The sequence below is a fragment of the Schistocerca cancellata genome, chromosome 3 (genome assembly GCF_023864275.1).
Source record: "Schistocerca cancellata isolate TAMUIC-IGC-003103 chromosome 3, iqSchCanc2.1, whole genome shotgun sequence".
Lineage (NCBI taxonomy): Eukaryota > Metazoa > Arthropoda > Insecta > Orthoptera > Acrididae > Schistocerca > Schistocerca cancellata.
In genome coordinates, this window is record NC_064628.1 from 547,238,103 (window position 1) to 547,254,507 (window position 16,405).

General features: G+C 42.8%; 1 protein-coding gene across 2 annotated transcripts in view; it reads left to right on the forward strand.

The window, feature by feature from the left end:
* The window catches only part of LOC126175383 (ABC transporter G family member 23), a 501,239-nt gene that overhangs the window by 402,886 nt on the left and 81,948 nt on the right, over positions 1-16,405 (forward strand). For both annotated transcript variants that reach the window (XM_049922158.1, XM_049922157.1), the window contains 3 exons: positions 4,168-4,327; positions 9,125-9,279; positions 12,800-12,907. In XM_049922158.1, coding sequence (XP_049778115.1) covers positions 4,168-4,327; positions 9,125-9,279; positions 12,800-12,907 — 423 coding nt within the window. The remainder of the gene's footprint in view (positions 1-4,167; positions 4,328-9,124; positions 9,280-12,799; positions 12,908-16,405) is intronic.

The following is a 16,405-nucleotide window of genomic DNA, read 5'->3' on the forward strand; positions in this document are numbered from 1 at the left end:
CTCGTGAAACGCAAAGGTCCCGAGTTCGAGTCTCGGTCCGGCACACAGTTTTAATCTGCCAGGAAGTTTCATCCCTAGGTATTGCTGTATACGCAAAAAAAGCATTTATTAATGTATTATGCTGGAATTATTTCGTTAGAGATATAACATTAGTGTATGTACATGGTGTTGGTAATTCTATTTTATTTAGATGCGGAATTACACTCTAATGCAAATTGGATTAATTATTTGGATTTATTGCATGTTTCTTCTTCATTAACTTGTTGCAATCGCAACACATTTTGCACTCTCACCCCTAACTAACAAAATGTCATTTAAACTGTGCTCTGAATGCGTTTCTGGCTATTGATATCGATGTATAGTGTCTGAGAGGTCGAGATTTTACATGTCAGCGCTCACTCCGCTGCAGAGTGAAAATCTCATTATGGTCATCCAGATGGCAGCCTTCTGTCGACCGCGATTTACGATTTTGAGTTCACTGCCAGAAGTCACTGAAGACTTCAGCTAACAGGCACTGGCTAATCGAACCTACTTCTTCAGACCTACAGCTTTCAACTCCATTAAACTTTCGTGTTTATTAACGTAGCTGTGCTCTTTAAAATACCTCGACTGCAGCTGAGTCGTCGTTAAGTTGATGCCTGACAACTGCAGCGGGCTGGGCGCGCCGCAGCTTCGCGGGGCTGCCTCAACCAGTGCCGAAACGAGACTTTGTGAACGTCTCTATGTGCAACATCTCAGTGTGGTTCTTGCTCTACAGACGGCTACGATTCCACCTGCAGCCGTTAGCACTTCGCAGTTGAAAGCTGGCAATACTGCTGTGAACTGTCAGGAAGCTTCTTACGCCGTCTCAGGAGGACAAGTCTGGTGATCTTGGCAACCAAAGAAGATCACCGAAATGAGGAATCAGGCATCCAGAGAAAATGTTCCTCACATCTGCCATGGCTGAACTTGCAGTGTGCGATGTTGCACAATCCTATTGAAAATAAACACTTTTCTCATTTATCTGCCGTTTCCACAATTTCGGCAGAAAGAACGTGTTCATCTTGTCTAAAAACGAGATCTAAATTACGCTGTCGCTGTTATACTATAAAAAGGCGCGAATACCCCAGCCGCAGCTATGGCACACTGTACAATTACATGTGGGGAGTGAAGAAGTGTTTCACAGTGTACAGAAGGCTGTTTAGGGGCCCAAAAACAGTAGCTCTGTTAGTTAACTGAACGATTTAAGTGAAAATGCTCCTATTGCATTTGGGTCGCGCTCAAATATCATTTGCATGCACACGGCGAAGTCTTCACGTTGTTGAAAGCCACTGTCTTTGACCTTCTGAATCACCAGCTATTTATAGGAATGGAATTCTAAATCGCGTTTTCTCACAGACTCGTATGTCATCTGTAGACAGTGTGCATATTTATGTGCGGGTCGCCTCGGACTACTGATGATTGGCTCTCTCTCAATGGCGTCGTTTTCGGGTGTCCTTGCTTCTTGATAAGAATGTTTCCTGTTGTTCTGACAGCTGAAACCTATTTTAGGATCGTATTCCGACTTGGAGCTATGCGATTAAAATGGCGAAGAAATATCGGCCGTGCTGTAACAACGGATTCACAAGGGGACCGTACGAATTTCGCATCGTCGATTTGATTCATACTGACAGCGTGTGTAAAGCACGAGTAGCACTTCAACATATGTAGACAGGACGACGCAACTCTCAACCGTTTTCGAGAAGATCTAGTTTGAAAATTTTAGCCTCGCTTATGTACTGTGTATAGTTGTAGATGTAACCTCGCAAGAAATTACACAGACAAATGGAGTGTTACAAGGAGACCCCCCTCAGCCCCCTTGTGTTCAACGTAATCATATACGACGTGGTCCTAGCGATAAGAACTTAGGGTTCGTCCCTCAAGATCTATATATACGCAGACGACATGGTGGTGGGATCACACGATACAAATGAACTACAGAAAGGAATAAATGCTCTTGGAACGTGGGGTGAATACAACGGACTGCAGATAAACGCAGAAAAGACCGTACACATGGTCCTCAAGAAAGGAGGACGCCTACCCACGAAGGACAAAATACACCTGAAACAAGAACCTCTACAAACTACGAACTATCCTGTTGAACAACACCCCCTGGAATGTTGTTCATGGATGGCAGCACAACAGGTGCAATCACCAGACTGACGTATAAATTTGCAGTCAGGGGAGGTGGGATAACCACGAGAATGCTCCTGCTGTCATGCGAAATCGCACCCTAGACCACAACTTCAGGTGTAGGTCCAGGGTGTCTAGCACGGAGACACATTGGCCTCTTTCTATCCGACACACGGCCATCACTGGCACTGGTGCCAGCTTTCGTCAGAAAAAGTAACAACCTCCACCCTGCCCTCCAATGAGCTCTCGCTTGATAACACTAAAGTCGCAAATGGCGGTGGTTTGGGGTCAGTGGAATGCCCGCTACAGGGCATCTGGCTCAGAGCTGCCCTTAAAGTAAATACTTGTCAGCCTTTAGGATAAAGGTACTTAGGCAGAGACGAGATGCGGTTCCGTAGCTCCTAAAATGGCGAACTGTCGCGGAGTAAATGACACATTCTGTCATGTCCATCCTACCACTGACAGCGCTGTGTTAGCCACTCTAAAAACATCTGTTTCCCGTTGGTCACCCATATTTCACACACCAAGTACACTACTGGCCATTAAAATTGCTACACCACGAAAATGACGTACTACGGACGCGAAATTTAACCGACACGGAGAAGATGCTGTGGTATGCAAATGATTAGCTTTTCAGAGGAGTCACACAAGGTTGGCGCCGGTGGCGACACCTACAACGTGCTGACATGAGGAAAGTTTCCAACCTATTTCTCATACACAAACAGCAATTGGCTTGCGTTGCCTGGTGAAACGTTGTTGTGATGCCTCGTGTAAGGAGGAGAAATGCGTACCATCACGTTTCCGACTTTGATAAAGGTCGGATTGTAGCCTATCGCGATTGCGGTTTATCGTATCGCGACATTGCTGCTCGCGTTGTTCGAGATCCAATGACTGTTAGCAGAATATGGAATCGGTGGTTTCAGGAGGGTAATACGGAACGCCGTGCTGGATTCCAACGGACTCGTATCACTAGCAGTCGAGATGACAGGCATCGTATCCGCATGGCTGAAACGGATCGTGCAGCCACGTCTCGATCCCTGAGTCAACAAATGGGGACGTTAGCAAGACAACAAACATCTGCACAAACAGTTCGACGACGTTTGCAGCAGCATGGTCTATCAGCTCGGAGACGATGGCTGCGGTTACCCTTGACGCTGCATCACAGACAGGAGCTCCTGCGATGGTGTACTCAACGACGAACCTGGGTGCACGAATGGCAAAACGTCATTTTTTCGGATGAATCGAGGTTCTGTTTACAAGATCATGATGGTCACATCCGTGTTTGGCGACATCGTGGTGAACGCATTGGAAGCGTATATTCGTCATCGCCATACTGGCGTATCACCCGGCTTGATGGTGTGGAATGCCATTGGTTACTCGTCTCGGTCACCTCTTTGTTCGCATTGACAGCACTTCGAACAGTGGACGTTACATTTCAGATGTGTTACGACCCGTGGCTCTACCCTTCATTCGATCCCTGCGAAACCCTACATTTCAGCAGGATAATGCACGACCGCAAGTTGCAGGTCCTGTACGGGCCATTCTGGACACAGAAAATGTTCGACTGTAGCCCTTGCCAGCATATTCTCCAGATCTCTCACCAATTGAAAACCTCTGGTCAATGGTGGCTGAGCAACTGGCTCGTCACAATACGCCAGTCACTACTCTTGATGAACGGTGGTATCGTGTTGAAGCTGCATGGGCAGCTGTACCTGTACACGCCATCCAAGCTCTGTTTGACTGAATGCACATGCGTATCAAAGCCGTTATTACGGCCAGAGGCGGTTGTTCTGGGTACTGATTTCTCAGGATCTACGCACCAAAATTGCGTCAAAATGTAATCACATGTCAGTTCTAGTATAATATATTTGTCAAATGAATACCCGTTTATCACCTGCATATCTTCTTGGTGTAGCAATTTTAATGGCCAGTAGTGTACTAAAGGCACCTCTTTACTTGTTTTCAGCGCTGGCGCCATCGTTTTTCTGTCGTTTGACACGCGTCGTTACTTTGCAGCTACGGCCTGCTCGGGGCGAGCGGGTGCGGCAAGACGACGCTGCTGAGCTGCATCGTGGGCCGGCGGCGCCTCGACGGCGGCGAGATCTGGGTGCTGGGCGGCCGTCCCGGCTCCCGAGGCTCCGGCGTCCCAGGCCCGCGCATCGGCTACATGCCACAGGTCAGCAGCGCGCCTCGTCGGCACATCCAGCACTTGTCATATGATAATTACGAGTACAGCCTGGAAACTAATGGTGAATTAGTAAGGCACAAGTATGAGGATTACCAAGAGTCTTAACGGGGGTGACTTTGGCAACAGAGATAAATGAACTCCTCAACAGTTTGTCCGGTGGGGGGTAATTTATGAGGAATGTAATTAAAATGCTAAATACTCCTCGATGCTAGGACTACAAGTTGCACTAAATTAATTCGTATTTTAGTCGTGTATACAATGTATACCAAAGAGTACCGTCAAACTTTATGGACTCGTTAAAAATGTCTGGTAAACATGGGCTCTAAAATGCCTAACTTAAGAGGTGTCAGCATTTGTTCATCTTCAATACTATGAAAAATATCTCTTCTATCGCAAGGTCTTTCCTTTCCATTTTTTGGGAGGAGGAAGTATTGACCAAAACAAGAAAAAAATGTCTAGTAAACATGGGGTCTAATACGCATACTTCAAGAGCTATGAGCAATTGTTCATCTTCGCTAATGTAAAACACATCTCTTGAGCTTTGCAGTTTACAGCCCATGTTTTATAGACTTTTTTTCTTGCCTTTGTCCATACTGTCTCCTCCCAAAATATGAAAAGCAAAGAGCTTCCAGTAGAAGAGATGTATTTCATAATAACGAATATGAACAAGTGCTTATATTTCTCAAGGTGTGCTCTTTAGACCCCTTGCTTATTAAACATTTTTTTCTTGTTTTGGTGTGATGTACTTGTTCCTAAAGTTTCTCCGTGTTTTCTTGGGACACCCTGTATTTTAAACACATATTTGCGGATTAACTTTCTTAAAAGGAAAAGTTCAAGAGCTTCTGTAGTTTTAAAATGTGTATGTATATGGTTTAGCTGTAATATTACAGTTCATGTTGAAATCTCTTCCACTTCCAGGTCCAGGAACGTTCATGCAATTATCAGAAATCCGAAGAATCACGTTTCCGTCACATTGCTGAATATCAGAGACCCAACTGTATACCTCTTCCATTTATTTCGAATTTGCTGTCCGTCCTTTACATAAAGTTCACTGCAACATCTTCCATTTGAAGGATTTGAGCCTTTTGGGCATGCTCACATGAAGCCGTGCAAGTAAATTCAAAGAAAATGCTTGACAAGGCGTCATTAAATTCATTTGTGTGCCCATAGTACCAGTAATTGCTTTGCAATTCTTGAGGGTATTTACGTTCTGTCGTTGCAACTACAAAAAAAATGAGTGTTTTTTCACCAGCCACGTCTTGCTTTATTGCGGTAAAGCATCATCAGCAGTGCGGGTCTCCCGCATTGTCCCCTACGCTCTGCCAACGAATGTGGGACTTCATCTTCATTGTAGTCGGCAGCTAGTGGTCTTGCGGTAGCGTTCTCGCTTCCCGCGCAAGGGGTTCCAGGTTCGATTCCCGCCGAGGTTAGGGATTTTTTTCCTGCCTGGAGATGATTGGTGTTACTGTGTCGTCTTCGTCATCATCAGTCATCCCCATTACGGTCGGATGAAGGCAATGGCAAACCACCTCCGCTAGGACCTTGCCTAGTACGTCGGCGCGGATCTCCTGCATCGTCCCCTACGCTCCTCGGAGTGTGGGACATCATCATCATCAGTGATCTGTAATTAAGTTATTTACATTTTGATTTGCTTTTAGATCAAAAAACAGTTCGTTAGCAATATGCTGGTTTTTACTTACAGTGATAACAGCTTGATTTCTCGCCCGCATCGGGAAGTGCCGCCTGTTAACATATCGTTGTTTTTCTTCTGATAGCTGTGATATGAATACGCGGTGTCTCTCCCAAAGAACAGACACCACGCAGGGACGGTGGGTAGGTAGCACTCGGTCTTGAGGCGTGAGCCGTGTCGAGATAGTCCGTGCAGTTGTGACAACGCTGTGTCCCAGATGGCGCAGAGGTTACCACCGCTGCCCAGTAAGCAGGAGATCCCGGGCTCGAATCCCGGTCCGGTACACATTTTCGATCGTCGCTCCTGATTCCGCTTAATGTCTCGTTGCAGCTAACAGCAGTGATTCCCTTTAATTTACACTAATATGTGTGGTCTAATGTTTAGTTGCTGTGCAGCACTATGCACCCCACCGAACCCCTCCCTCCCCTCCTAATTTCATGTCACTTCTTGCTACTCACCTTCTCTTCCAATTCACACTCCATCACACTACTATACACTTAGGTCCTCTCATCATGGCTTCACTCTCCCCAACCAAAAAAAAAAAAAAATCAATCACTATTCCTTCCCTACTCATACACAGCATATAAATACACAGCAACGCAATTAAATAGAATTATACACATACAATAAACAAAAAGAAGAGTATAGGTCAAGGCAAACTTGTGGCGAAGTTATTCTGGCAACATTACAAAACACAAACCGCAGTACATACTTAGAAGTATAAAAACAAACAGAAAACAGCAGTGTGCGAAAAAGTGTGCCCTGAAAAACTTAAAAAATGCTTAGTGCTACAGAGCAACTAAACATTAGACCACAACTGTCTGACGAAGAAAAACATCAACGATGTGCTAGCAGACGGCATTTCCCGATGTAGGCGAGAAATCAAGCGGAAATCACCTTAAGTAAAAACCAACATATTGTTAACGAGCTGTTTTTCGATCTTAAAACAAATCGAAATGTAAGTAACTTAATTACAGGCCACTGATGCTTTACCTCTATAAAGCGAAACGCGTCTCGTTAAAAACACGCTTTTCTTGTAGTTGCTACGAGAGAATTACAATACCCTCAACAAAGGAAATCAATTCAAATGAATAACTTAATGTAATATTAAGAATTCTACTTTAAAGACTTATAATGTAATTGTACATTTGCTTTAAAACAATATTTAATTTATTTTTAATAACAAATATTTCGCATGAGTACTTACGTATAATTGTTTCTCTAACCGCATCATTGCATTGCTCTACCTGTTATTACGAATTAACTGAGTACGCGGCATTGCCCTGGTATGTATTTATTTCAATCCTGGTTGTCCATCTCCCCCTTCCTCCTCTCTCTGTCCACCTCCCCCCACTCCTCTCTGCCCGACTGCTTCTCCCTCCTCTCTTTGTCCTATTCCCTCCCACCCTCTCTATCTCATCCCTTCTACCTCTCCACTCCTCTCCTTCCCTTTCTCTGTCCTGCTCCTCATCCCCTCTCATTGTGTCGTACAACGATATAATTTTGGAGGTACTTCAGCGGCATGTACAGATACTGTCTGCTAAATGTGTAGGGAATAGAGTTAGTAGCAAAGAAGTAATAAATTTATAAGTCATCACGTCATGCCTGATGTGACAATTTTACTGCATGGACAGCGAAAATGTAGTAAGGTATATATTGTGAATTGTAAGCTACAAAAAATTTCGTAAAAATTTGCAATTATCTGTAAAGTTCATTGCAAGTTACTAAGTGCTCTCGTTCTCAGATACTGGCTCAACAAAATGTCGGTGTTCGTGGGTCGTGGCATACAATTCTTTTTCACCCACAATCCCTGTGATAGGTGGTTTTTACCTTCAGAACGTTTCTTCCAGACAGTACGCGATTTGTATACGAAGTTTGGATGAAATCGGTTCAGTGGTTTCGGAGGAGATGTGGAACATACATTTTTATAATGCCGATGGATATATTTTGTCCGTGATCCGGTTTTGATGAAATAAAGTCTATTCGTTGCTCCAAGCTACGCTGAAGTCACCAGTGAAAACGGCATAGAAATCCGTCTGGTAGTTTTGGAGATTAACGTATTCAAAGACAAACAGACAGACACACCGGTTTTACAGTTTTATTATTAATATAGGTTTCTGTATAATACCGATAATTGCAAAAATTCTAATTAAAAAATCGATGTTCCTAAACAGATTAATCCATCCCTAATTATTAACAACTAAAAGAAATTGTAAGATTTCTATCATTCCTCCACATTACTACTATTTAATGTATAGAATAAGTGTTTGTTCAGATTTTAGCAAAGGCTAAGTCAATTTCATTAAACAATGTTTGAAATACAATGCAGGAGCTAAGCATTGTACATATCTTTCAGTTCCACCGTCTCAAATCTCCAGTACACGTATTCCAAATATCGTCATCTTTCAGTGATTTGTAAGATATCTTACATCTCGACAACCTTTAGTATACTACACGATACACTTAATTATAGTAGAGCTATGAGGGGAAAAAACTCTTTTAGTCATTTCTCAACCACTGGAAGCACTATCCAGCATAAAAGTTGAATGTTTCTAAAAACAAACTACAGATTGTAGGAAATGACATATTACGGGTATGGAGAGAAAAATGTCGTCATTAGAGCGTCAACGTATTCATATCACAGATGTGGTGTCAATCAGACTAGTTGAAGTCCAGGCAGCGAGCACGCGTAAAACTGCAGTCTCCAACACCTGAAGAAATTACTAGATCAGCATTCGCAGCACTGCACACAAAAAATGGAGTAGTCACATAGATTGGAAACTCAAAAAAATACCTTCAGTCACATTTGCAATACCTCGGAAATTTTATGCTTCTTACCCCATTAGTGTGTGTTGCGTTGCTGCTCTATCTATGCATAAGGCGACGAGAAGACATAAAAACCATAAACGCGGTACACATATACAGAAAAACGTTTTCTCTTTGTGCTACGAACAATGAACATAAAAACCATAACAAGCAAGAAATTCTTGCATAATTTATTTACTTTGTCGTGTACTTCGAAAAGCAGGTGGCATTGTGTAGCTTCTAAGCATCTGTGCATTCCGATCAATACGCTTCTCCCCTTTCTTTCGCAGGAGATAGCCCTGTACGGTGAATTCGGCATAAAGGAGACGCTGACATACTTCGGATGGCTCGCGGGCATGTCAGCCAAGGAGGTCGATGCCAAGTTCGATTTCTTAATCGAACTACTGAAGCTGCCCAACACCAGCAGGTTCGTCAAGGAACTGAGGTAAGTCGTACTCAAATTCAGCCTTTCGTTGCCACTGTCAAAGCACAGGAACATTCATAAGAAAGTGAGCTCACCGGACAAATAGTTAGTCACCCGGTGGCTACGCACAGATGATCGTAAAACATTTACAGATGGCGCAGCGATTGAGTCACATGCTCAACAGCGCACGTACTGCCTGACGTGAGCATAAGACACTAGCGATCATTAAGACATTTCCTATATGTTTCAAGCGGACACTGTACGCAAATATGGGTAAGGTAAGGATGTAACAAAGAGGCAAAAAGGGGAATCGTCTTTGGCGGTACCCACGGCCATACGATGTGTGAATTTGATGGATTTGTTGGTGTTTCGCGGCGGACAGCTCGCACAATTGGCCATGAAACACGATGTAAGAATTGTGGTCGGGAAAAGATCCTGACTGATAGGGACCCGGGACGCGTTTCATGGCTTGGGAATCAAAATCTTTGCTGCAGGCAGTGAATGAAGGTGCATCCTCCCCTGTTAGCGAGAGAACATTACGATGGCAATTGCATGTTAATAACATCTGGAATCGGTCACCTCGCAAAAAGCCATTGTTCACACAGGCACATAAAGCTGCACGTATTCAGCGGGCTAGAAATCATCGTCCATGGGCAGTAGCTGACTGCGGAACGTAATGTGGTCTGACGACGAATCACGTTTTTTTATTTACCCAAATGGTGCTCTTCGTCGAATGCACCGAATGCAGTTTAAAGTTTCTGGATGCCTCTGTAAGGGGAAATCAACGGGTCGGCCTGCAGTGAGCGAAGAAACGGTTGAACGCGTGCGGCCAAGTTTCACGCGTAGCCCGCGGAAGTCGACGAATAAAGCAAGCAGGGAGCTAAACGTACCACAGCTGACGGTTTGGAAAATCTTACGGAAAAGGCTAAAGCAGAAGCCTTGCCGTTTACAATTGCTAAAGCCCTGACACTCGATGACAAAGTCAAACGCTTTGAATTTTCGGCGCGGTTGCAACAGCTCGTGGAAGAGGATGCGTTCAGTGCGAAACTTGTTTTCAGTGATGAAGCAACATTTTTTCTTAATGGTGAAGTGAACAGACACAATGTGCGAATCTGGGCGGTAGAGAATCCTCACGCATTCGTGCATCAAATTCGGAATTCACCAAAAGTTAACGTGTTTTGTGCAATCTTACGGTTTAAAGCTTACGGCCCCTTTTTCTTCTGCGAAAAAAACGTTACAGGACACGTGTATCTGGACATGCTGGAAAATTGGCTCATGCCACAGCTGGAGACCGACAGCGCCAACTTCATCTTTCAACAGGATGGTGCTCCACCGCACTTCCATCATGATGTTTGGCCTTTCTTAAACAGGAGATTGGAAAACCGATGGATCGGTCGTGGTGGAGATCATGATCAGCAATTCATGTCATGGCCTCCACGCTCTCCCGACTTAACCCCATGCGATTTCTTTCTGTGGGGTTATGTGAAAGATTCAGTGTTTAAACCTCCTCTACCAAGAAACGTGCCAGAACTGCGAGCTCGCATCAACGATGCTTTCGAACTCATTGATGGGGACATGCTGCGCCGAGTGTGGGAGGAACTTGATTATCGGCTTGATGTCTGCCGAATCACTAAAGGGCACATATCGAACATTTGTGAACGCCTAAAGAAACTTTTTGGGTTTTTGTATGTGTGTGCCAAGCATTGTGAAAATATCTCAAATAATAAAGTTATTGTAGAGCTGTGAAATCGCTTCAATCATTTGTAATAACCCTGTATATCTGTTGTATGCAGCCATATATGTAATGCATCGCTGTCACAAGATATTGTTCATATTGTGTCATTGTCAAATCGCCATTTAAGGAAGGCATTAGGACAAATATTAATAAATGACAGATATTAATAAGTGTCGACACTTTTCCCTATTATTTACTTTCTCAAACGTTTTGTAGTAGGCAGTGTTGTAACTAGCAGTTGATCATTTCTGAAAATTTTGTGGTTCTGGGTTAATCACAATTTAAATTTTAGAATAGTATCTCCACTGAAGGTGCCAAGTACTATTTAATATACTACGACATAATATCAGTTACCAGGATTTTTTATGACCTGAGTAATTCATTCGAATGTGAAAATCATAACATTACTTTCGAAAACTTTAAAGTTTATGGCCTTTGGATAAACTTCATATTTAACTGACAGGAAGCAAAGGATCATGTTGATAGCTCATGCAGTTTTCGTGGTGAATCTTATGAATGGGGACAAGTTACTTCTGCTGCTCCGCAGCTTTCGAAATTAGAACCGTTCCCGTCCTTGTTATAAATAAATGACCTTCTATTCTATATTGACAAAGAACACGTAGTGATTTTTGTTGCTGATGAAAGCCTTATAAACCCAGTACAAACGCTAAAATAGATGGTACAAAGTATGAAAGTTTAGAAAAATCATTGACTGGTTCTCAGTATATATCAGTTTATATATATATATAATATAATGTCAAATAATATAGATAAAAAACAGATCTTTCAGTTCTGTACAAGGCGAGATATATCGTCATCAGTACGAATAGAGATCAGCGGAAAGTAATTTGCGAAATGTTTAGTGTGTGATAGGTTTCTCTTCTGGGTAATATGCTGGATGGGTTGAAGTGAACTCATGCAGTTAGAGCAGATAAAATTCAAAGTTACAAAACCTCTCATCCGAAACAGTGTCCTTAAAGTAGCAAAGGGATCTGCAACTGAATCCGTCCAGTAAGCGATTCTAGAGTATGCAACGTCCGTCCAAAAAGTTACGAGACTAATTTTATTGCTGGCGTAGAAGCGACGTCAGCACAGTAACTGCGGTGGCAGCTTGAACTAACAACAGTAAACGATGGACACGCCATTCGACCAGTCAGCTTTGAGCAGGCAATATTATGTAGTGGATGTCGGCCACAGTGTGTCAATGTTCTTTTATCACAAATCACAGTGGAACAGCGTCTCTAAACCAAGTGTTCGACACATTCTCCAGAATATTTCGAAGAAAAGAAAATTGTGTGCAAAATCTGTTCCGTAATCCTTGACTCACAAGTAAAAACGGCGCGTGTACGCCTGCTGCAACTTCATTGAAGTGCAAAACATCGACGCTTCTTTTCCAAAAATAATCATCACTGTGACGAGATGTGGTATTATCAGTAGGAACTTACCACTGATCTACAAAGTGCAGAAATTCACGCGAAGGGGCAGCGCTTAGGTGACATAGCCAACATCAAAGCTGATTGACGCGCGAGTTGAACAACATCCCAAAGAAGGACTTCTCTGACAGTTTTACATGGTTGTATGAATGTTCTGTGCACTGTACTCAGATGGGTAGGGACTATGTAGAATACCTGAAGCGTTAAAACCACCATCTTACCTTTTGTCTACTTCTTAGTAATTGACGGGCTAAGGTAAGATTAAGTCTCCAATTGACGCCGTCGCTGTGGGGCCACCGTGAAGCCACGAGCACGGTGAAGCGGAGGTGCAGCTAGGCCTATGACTACAACATTTGTCGTCGGTGTGTTGCAGTGGCGGCCAGCAGCGCCGCGTGTCTCTGGCGGCAGCTCTGGTGCACGACCCCGAGCTGCTCATCCTGGACGAGCCCACAGTGGGCGTGGACCCCGTCCTCAGGCAGAGGTGAGGCTACCAGACTTAAGGCTCAGTTCTCATCGGCCAACACTTTGTTTTGAACCACGTAGTGATTCGCCATACACCGTCTCCCTTCCTCAGATCTCAGAACAGGCTCACCCAACGATCACTGTCGTGGAATGTAGTGCGAATTCGCATTTTTCGTCTAAACACATACTCGCTAGATCTGTGGTCGTCAAAATCTTTTTGCTCAAGAGCCAATGTTGACATTGTGGGGCGGCACCTTGAGCACAAATGTTGGCTGATCTCATTATTACTTAGTAACCTACATAAATTAGTATGTTAAGATCTCCTAATAGACTAGCTGTAGGAAGTGTGCGACTAACAAGGGGAGGCCACAACGTTTGGAACGCGGATTTACTGTAAACCTCGTACACTCGTAGTAATCCATGAGGACAACAAAATGTGTAAGCAGCAACGCGTACTTCTCATGCGTTACTGAGAAAATCGCAAGATAATTTCGATCGTCAAATATACGTATATCTGTGCGTCACCATTTTTACCATGAAGCGGCTGTAACCGAGTGGTGTTGGCACAATAGCTCAGCGTGTTCGGTCAGAGCGTTAGCTACCCATTCTAATAAAAGAATTGGGTGAACGGATCAACGAACAAACTGAACGGGCGTCATCGGACGTCCCCCCTGGGCAAATTCAACGAACAATACAGAACAACTTAACAAAAAAAAAAGAGGTTGGCGTTCAAGCCGCTGGATCGCTAGATCGAGTTTCGTTCGTCAGATTTTTTTATTTTTTTTTTTATTTTCAACACAGTCATTTTCTTTACTATTTATATTACAATTGATATAATGGGAAAAATACGTGTGTAATCGGACGAACTTTTCTTAAATTTACAATGTTATTTGGCAGTCTACTAATTTTTATTATCACAAATAATATAATATTCATAACTATCGACTAGTAAACGACCAAACGCATAAAGTGATACTGAAAATGTATGCTTGTCCGTGTCTTCAAAACTGTTCGTATTTAATCGAACGAGAACGAGAAGTTGCTTCTCGGAAGACGCTATTAAAATACACCCGATACTGCATAACCAATTATCAGCGTCGACTTTTAAGGAAATACTGCGTTATGCATGGTTTGCTTCCAAATTATCTTCTGAAAGAGAGGTTTTTGAAAATGTTAACGAGGTTTGTTTTTCCACGAAAACATCAAAAGACCTTGCGTATGCGGAAACGTAGCATTTATTCAATGCAGCTGGTGCCGTTTAACTTTATGTTTTCCATGTTTTACGAAAAATACCATCCTGCAACCTGCACTCGTAATGTCTAAAGCGACGATTAATTGTACATCTTTCGAAAGCCGTCTGTGCCGGTCAAAACTTGGAGGTAAGAAGTCGTTTCGCGCTCCTTCCACATTTCAGGGATTTCTTAAATCACGGACAAGCATACATCTTCAGTATCACATCATGCGTCTGGTCGTTTACTGCTCGATAGTTATGAATATTACATTATTTGTGATGATAAAAATTAGTAGACTGCCAAATAACATTGTAAATTTAATAAAAGTTCGTCCAATTAGACGTATTTTCCGCATTGTATCAATTATAATATAAATAGTAAAGATAATGACTGTCTTGAAAATAAAAAAAAATAAAATATAGACGAACGGGACTCAATCCAGTGATTACGGTGCTTGAACGCTTTTTTTTCGATATAGTTCGTTGCGTTTTAGTCTTTGCGGACGTCACAAGACATACGTTCAAGGTGATCTTTTTTTCTTATTATTATTATTATTATTATTATTATTATAGAGAGCACGCAGCCCTCTGACCGAACACGCTGAGCTACCCTCCACTCGGCTGCTTCCGCTTCATGGTAAAAATGGCCACGCACAAGTATATATTTGACGACCGAAATTATCTTGCGATTTTCTCAATAACGCTTGAGAAGTACGCGCTACTGCTTACACATTTTGTTGTCCTTATGGAGTACTACGTTCCAAACGCCGTGGCCTCCCCTTGTAAGTTGGCCACCGGCTCCCAAGTGCTGATCCTTTAAAGTCGGCACTATTTGGGATACTTCTTGTGGACTGTCATCTGTTTCGAATTGCTGCCATCCTCAGTGGCCCCCAAGTTGTGACGCTATAATTGCCCGACAAGTGTTGTGATGGCTGTGTAAGCGGATGACGACTTTCTTTTTTGAGTCATCAGTCTTCTGACTGGTTTTATGTGGGCTGCCACGAATTCCTCTCCTGTGACAACTCTTCACTTCATAGTAGCACTTGCAACCTACGTCCTCAATTATTTGCTCTAATACTATGGAAGTCATTTCCTGACGTCGTAACAGATAATTCATCATCCTGTCCCTTCACCTTGTTAGCGTTTTCCACATATTCCTCTCTTCTCCAGTTCTGCACAGAACCTCCTCATTCCTTACCTTATCAGCCCACCCAATTTTCAACATTCGTCTGCAGCACTACATCGCAAATGCTTCGATTCTCTTCTGTTCCGGTTTTCCCAGAATCCATGTTTCATTACCATACAGTACTGTGCTCCAAACGTACATTCTCAGAAATTTCTTCCACGAATTAAGGCCTTTGTTTGATACTAGCAGACTTCTCTTGGGCAGGAATACCCATTCTGTCAGTGCTAGTCTGCTTTTTATGTCATCCTTGCTCCTTCCATCATTGGCTATTTTGCTGCCTAGGTAGTAGAACTCCTTAACTTCTCCTACTTCGTGACCATCAGTCCTGATGTTAAGTTTCTCGCTGTTCTCAATTCTGCTACTTCTCATTATTTTCGCCTGTCTTCGATTTACTCTCAGTCCATATTCTTTACTCTTTGAACTGTTCATTCCATTCAGCAGGTCACGTAATTCTTCTTCATTTTCACTGAGGATAGCAATGTCATCAGCGAATCGTACCATTGATATCCTGTCACCTTGAATTTTAATTCCGCTCCTGAAGCTTTCTTTTATTTCCATCATTGTTTCTTCGATGTACAAACTGAACAGTAGGGGCGAAAGACTACACCCTTGTCTTGTAGCCGTTTTAATCCTCGCACTTCGTTCTCGGTCGTCCACTCTTATGATTCCCTCTTGGCTCTGTGCATATTGTATATTACCCTTTCTCTCCCTATAGCTTTACCCACTATTAATTAATAACAATAATTGTACTTATATTTAAATGGATTAACCATATGACACACAATCACAACTGTTTACTAAATATTTTGAATGTCATTTATCTTCTACTCACTGTGTTATATTACAACAACGTCAGTTTAATTTCGTATTCATCGCTACAAATATGTACCGCATCTCAAGATGTGCATTCTTCACAAATCCCTGTTACTTCCGTCTGAAATATATACCATAGCAGCTGATCGGTAAGAGTCGCGTGCTGTCTCTGTAACTACTTTTGTTAGGTACTAAGCTGGAAAATTACACTCCTAGGGAGATCTTAACGTTAACTGGCGTTTTTTAGTTCGGCTGTTAGCTGAGAGATGCATGTTACTATAAAACAC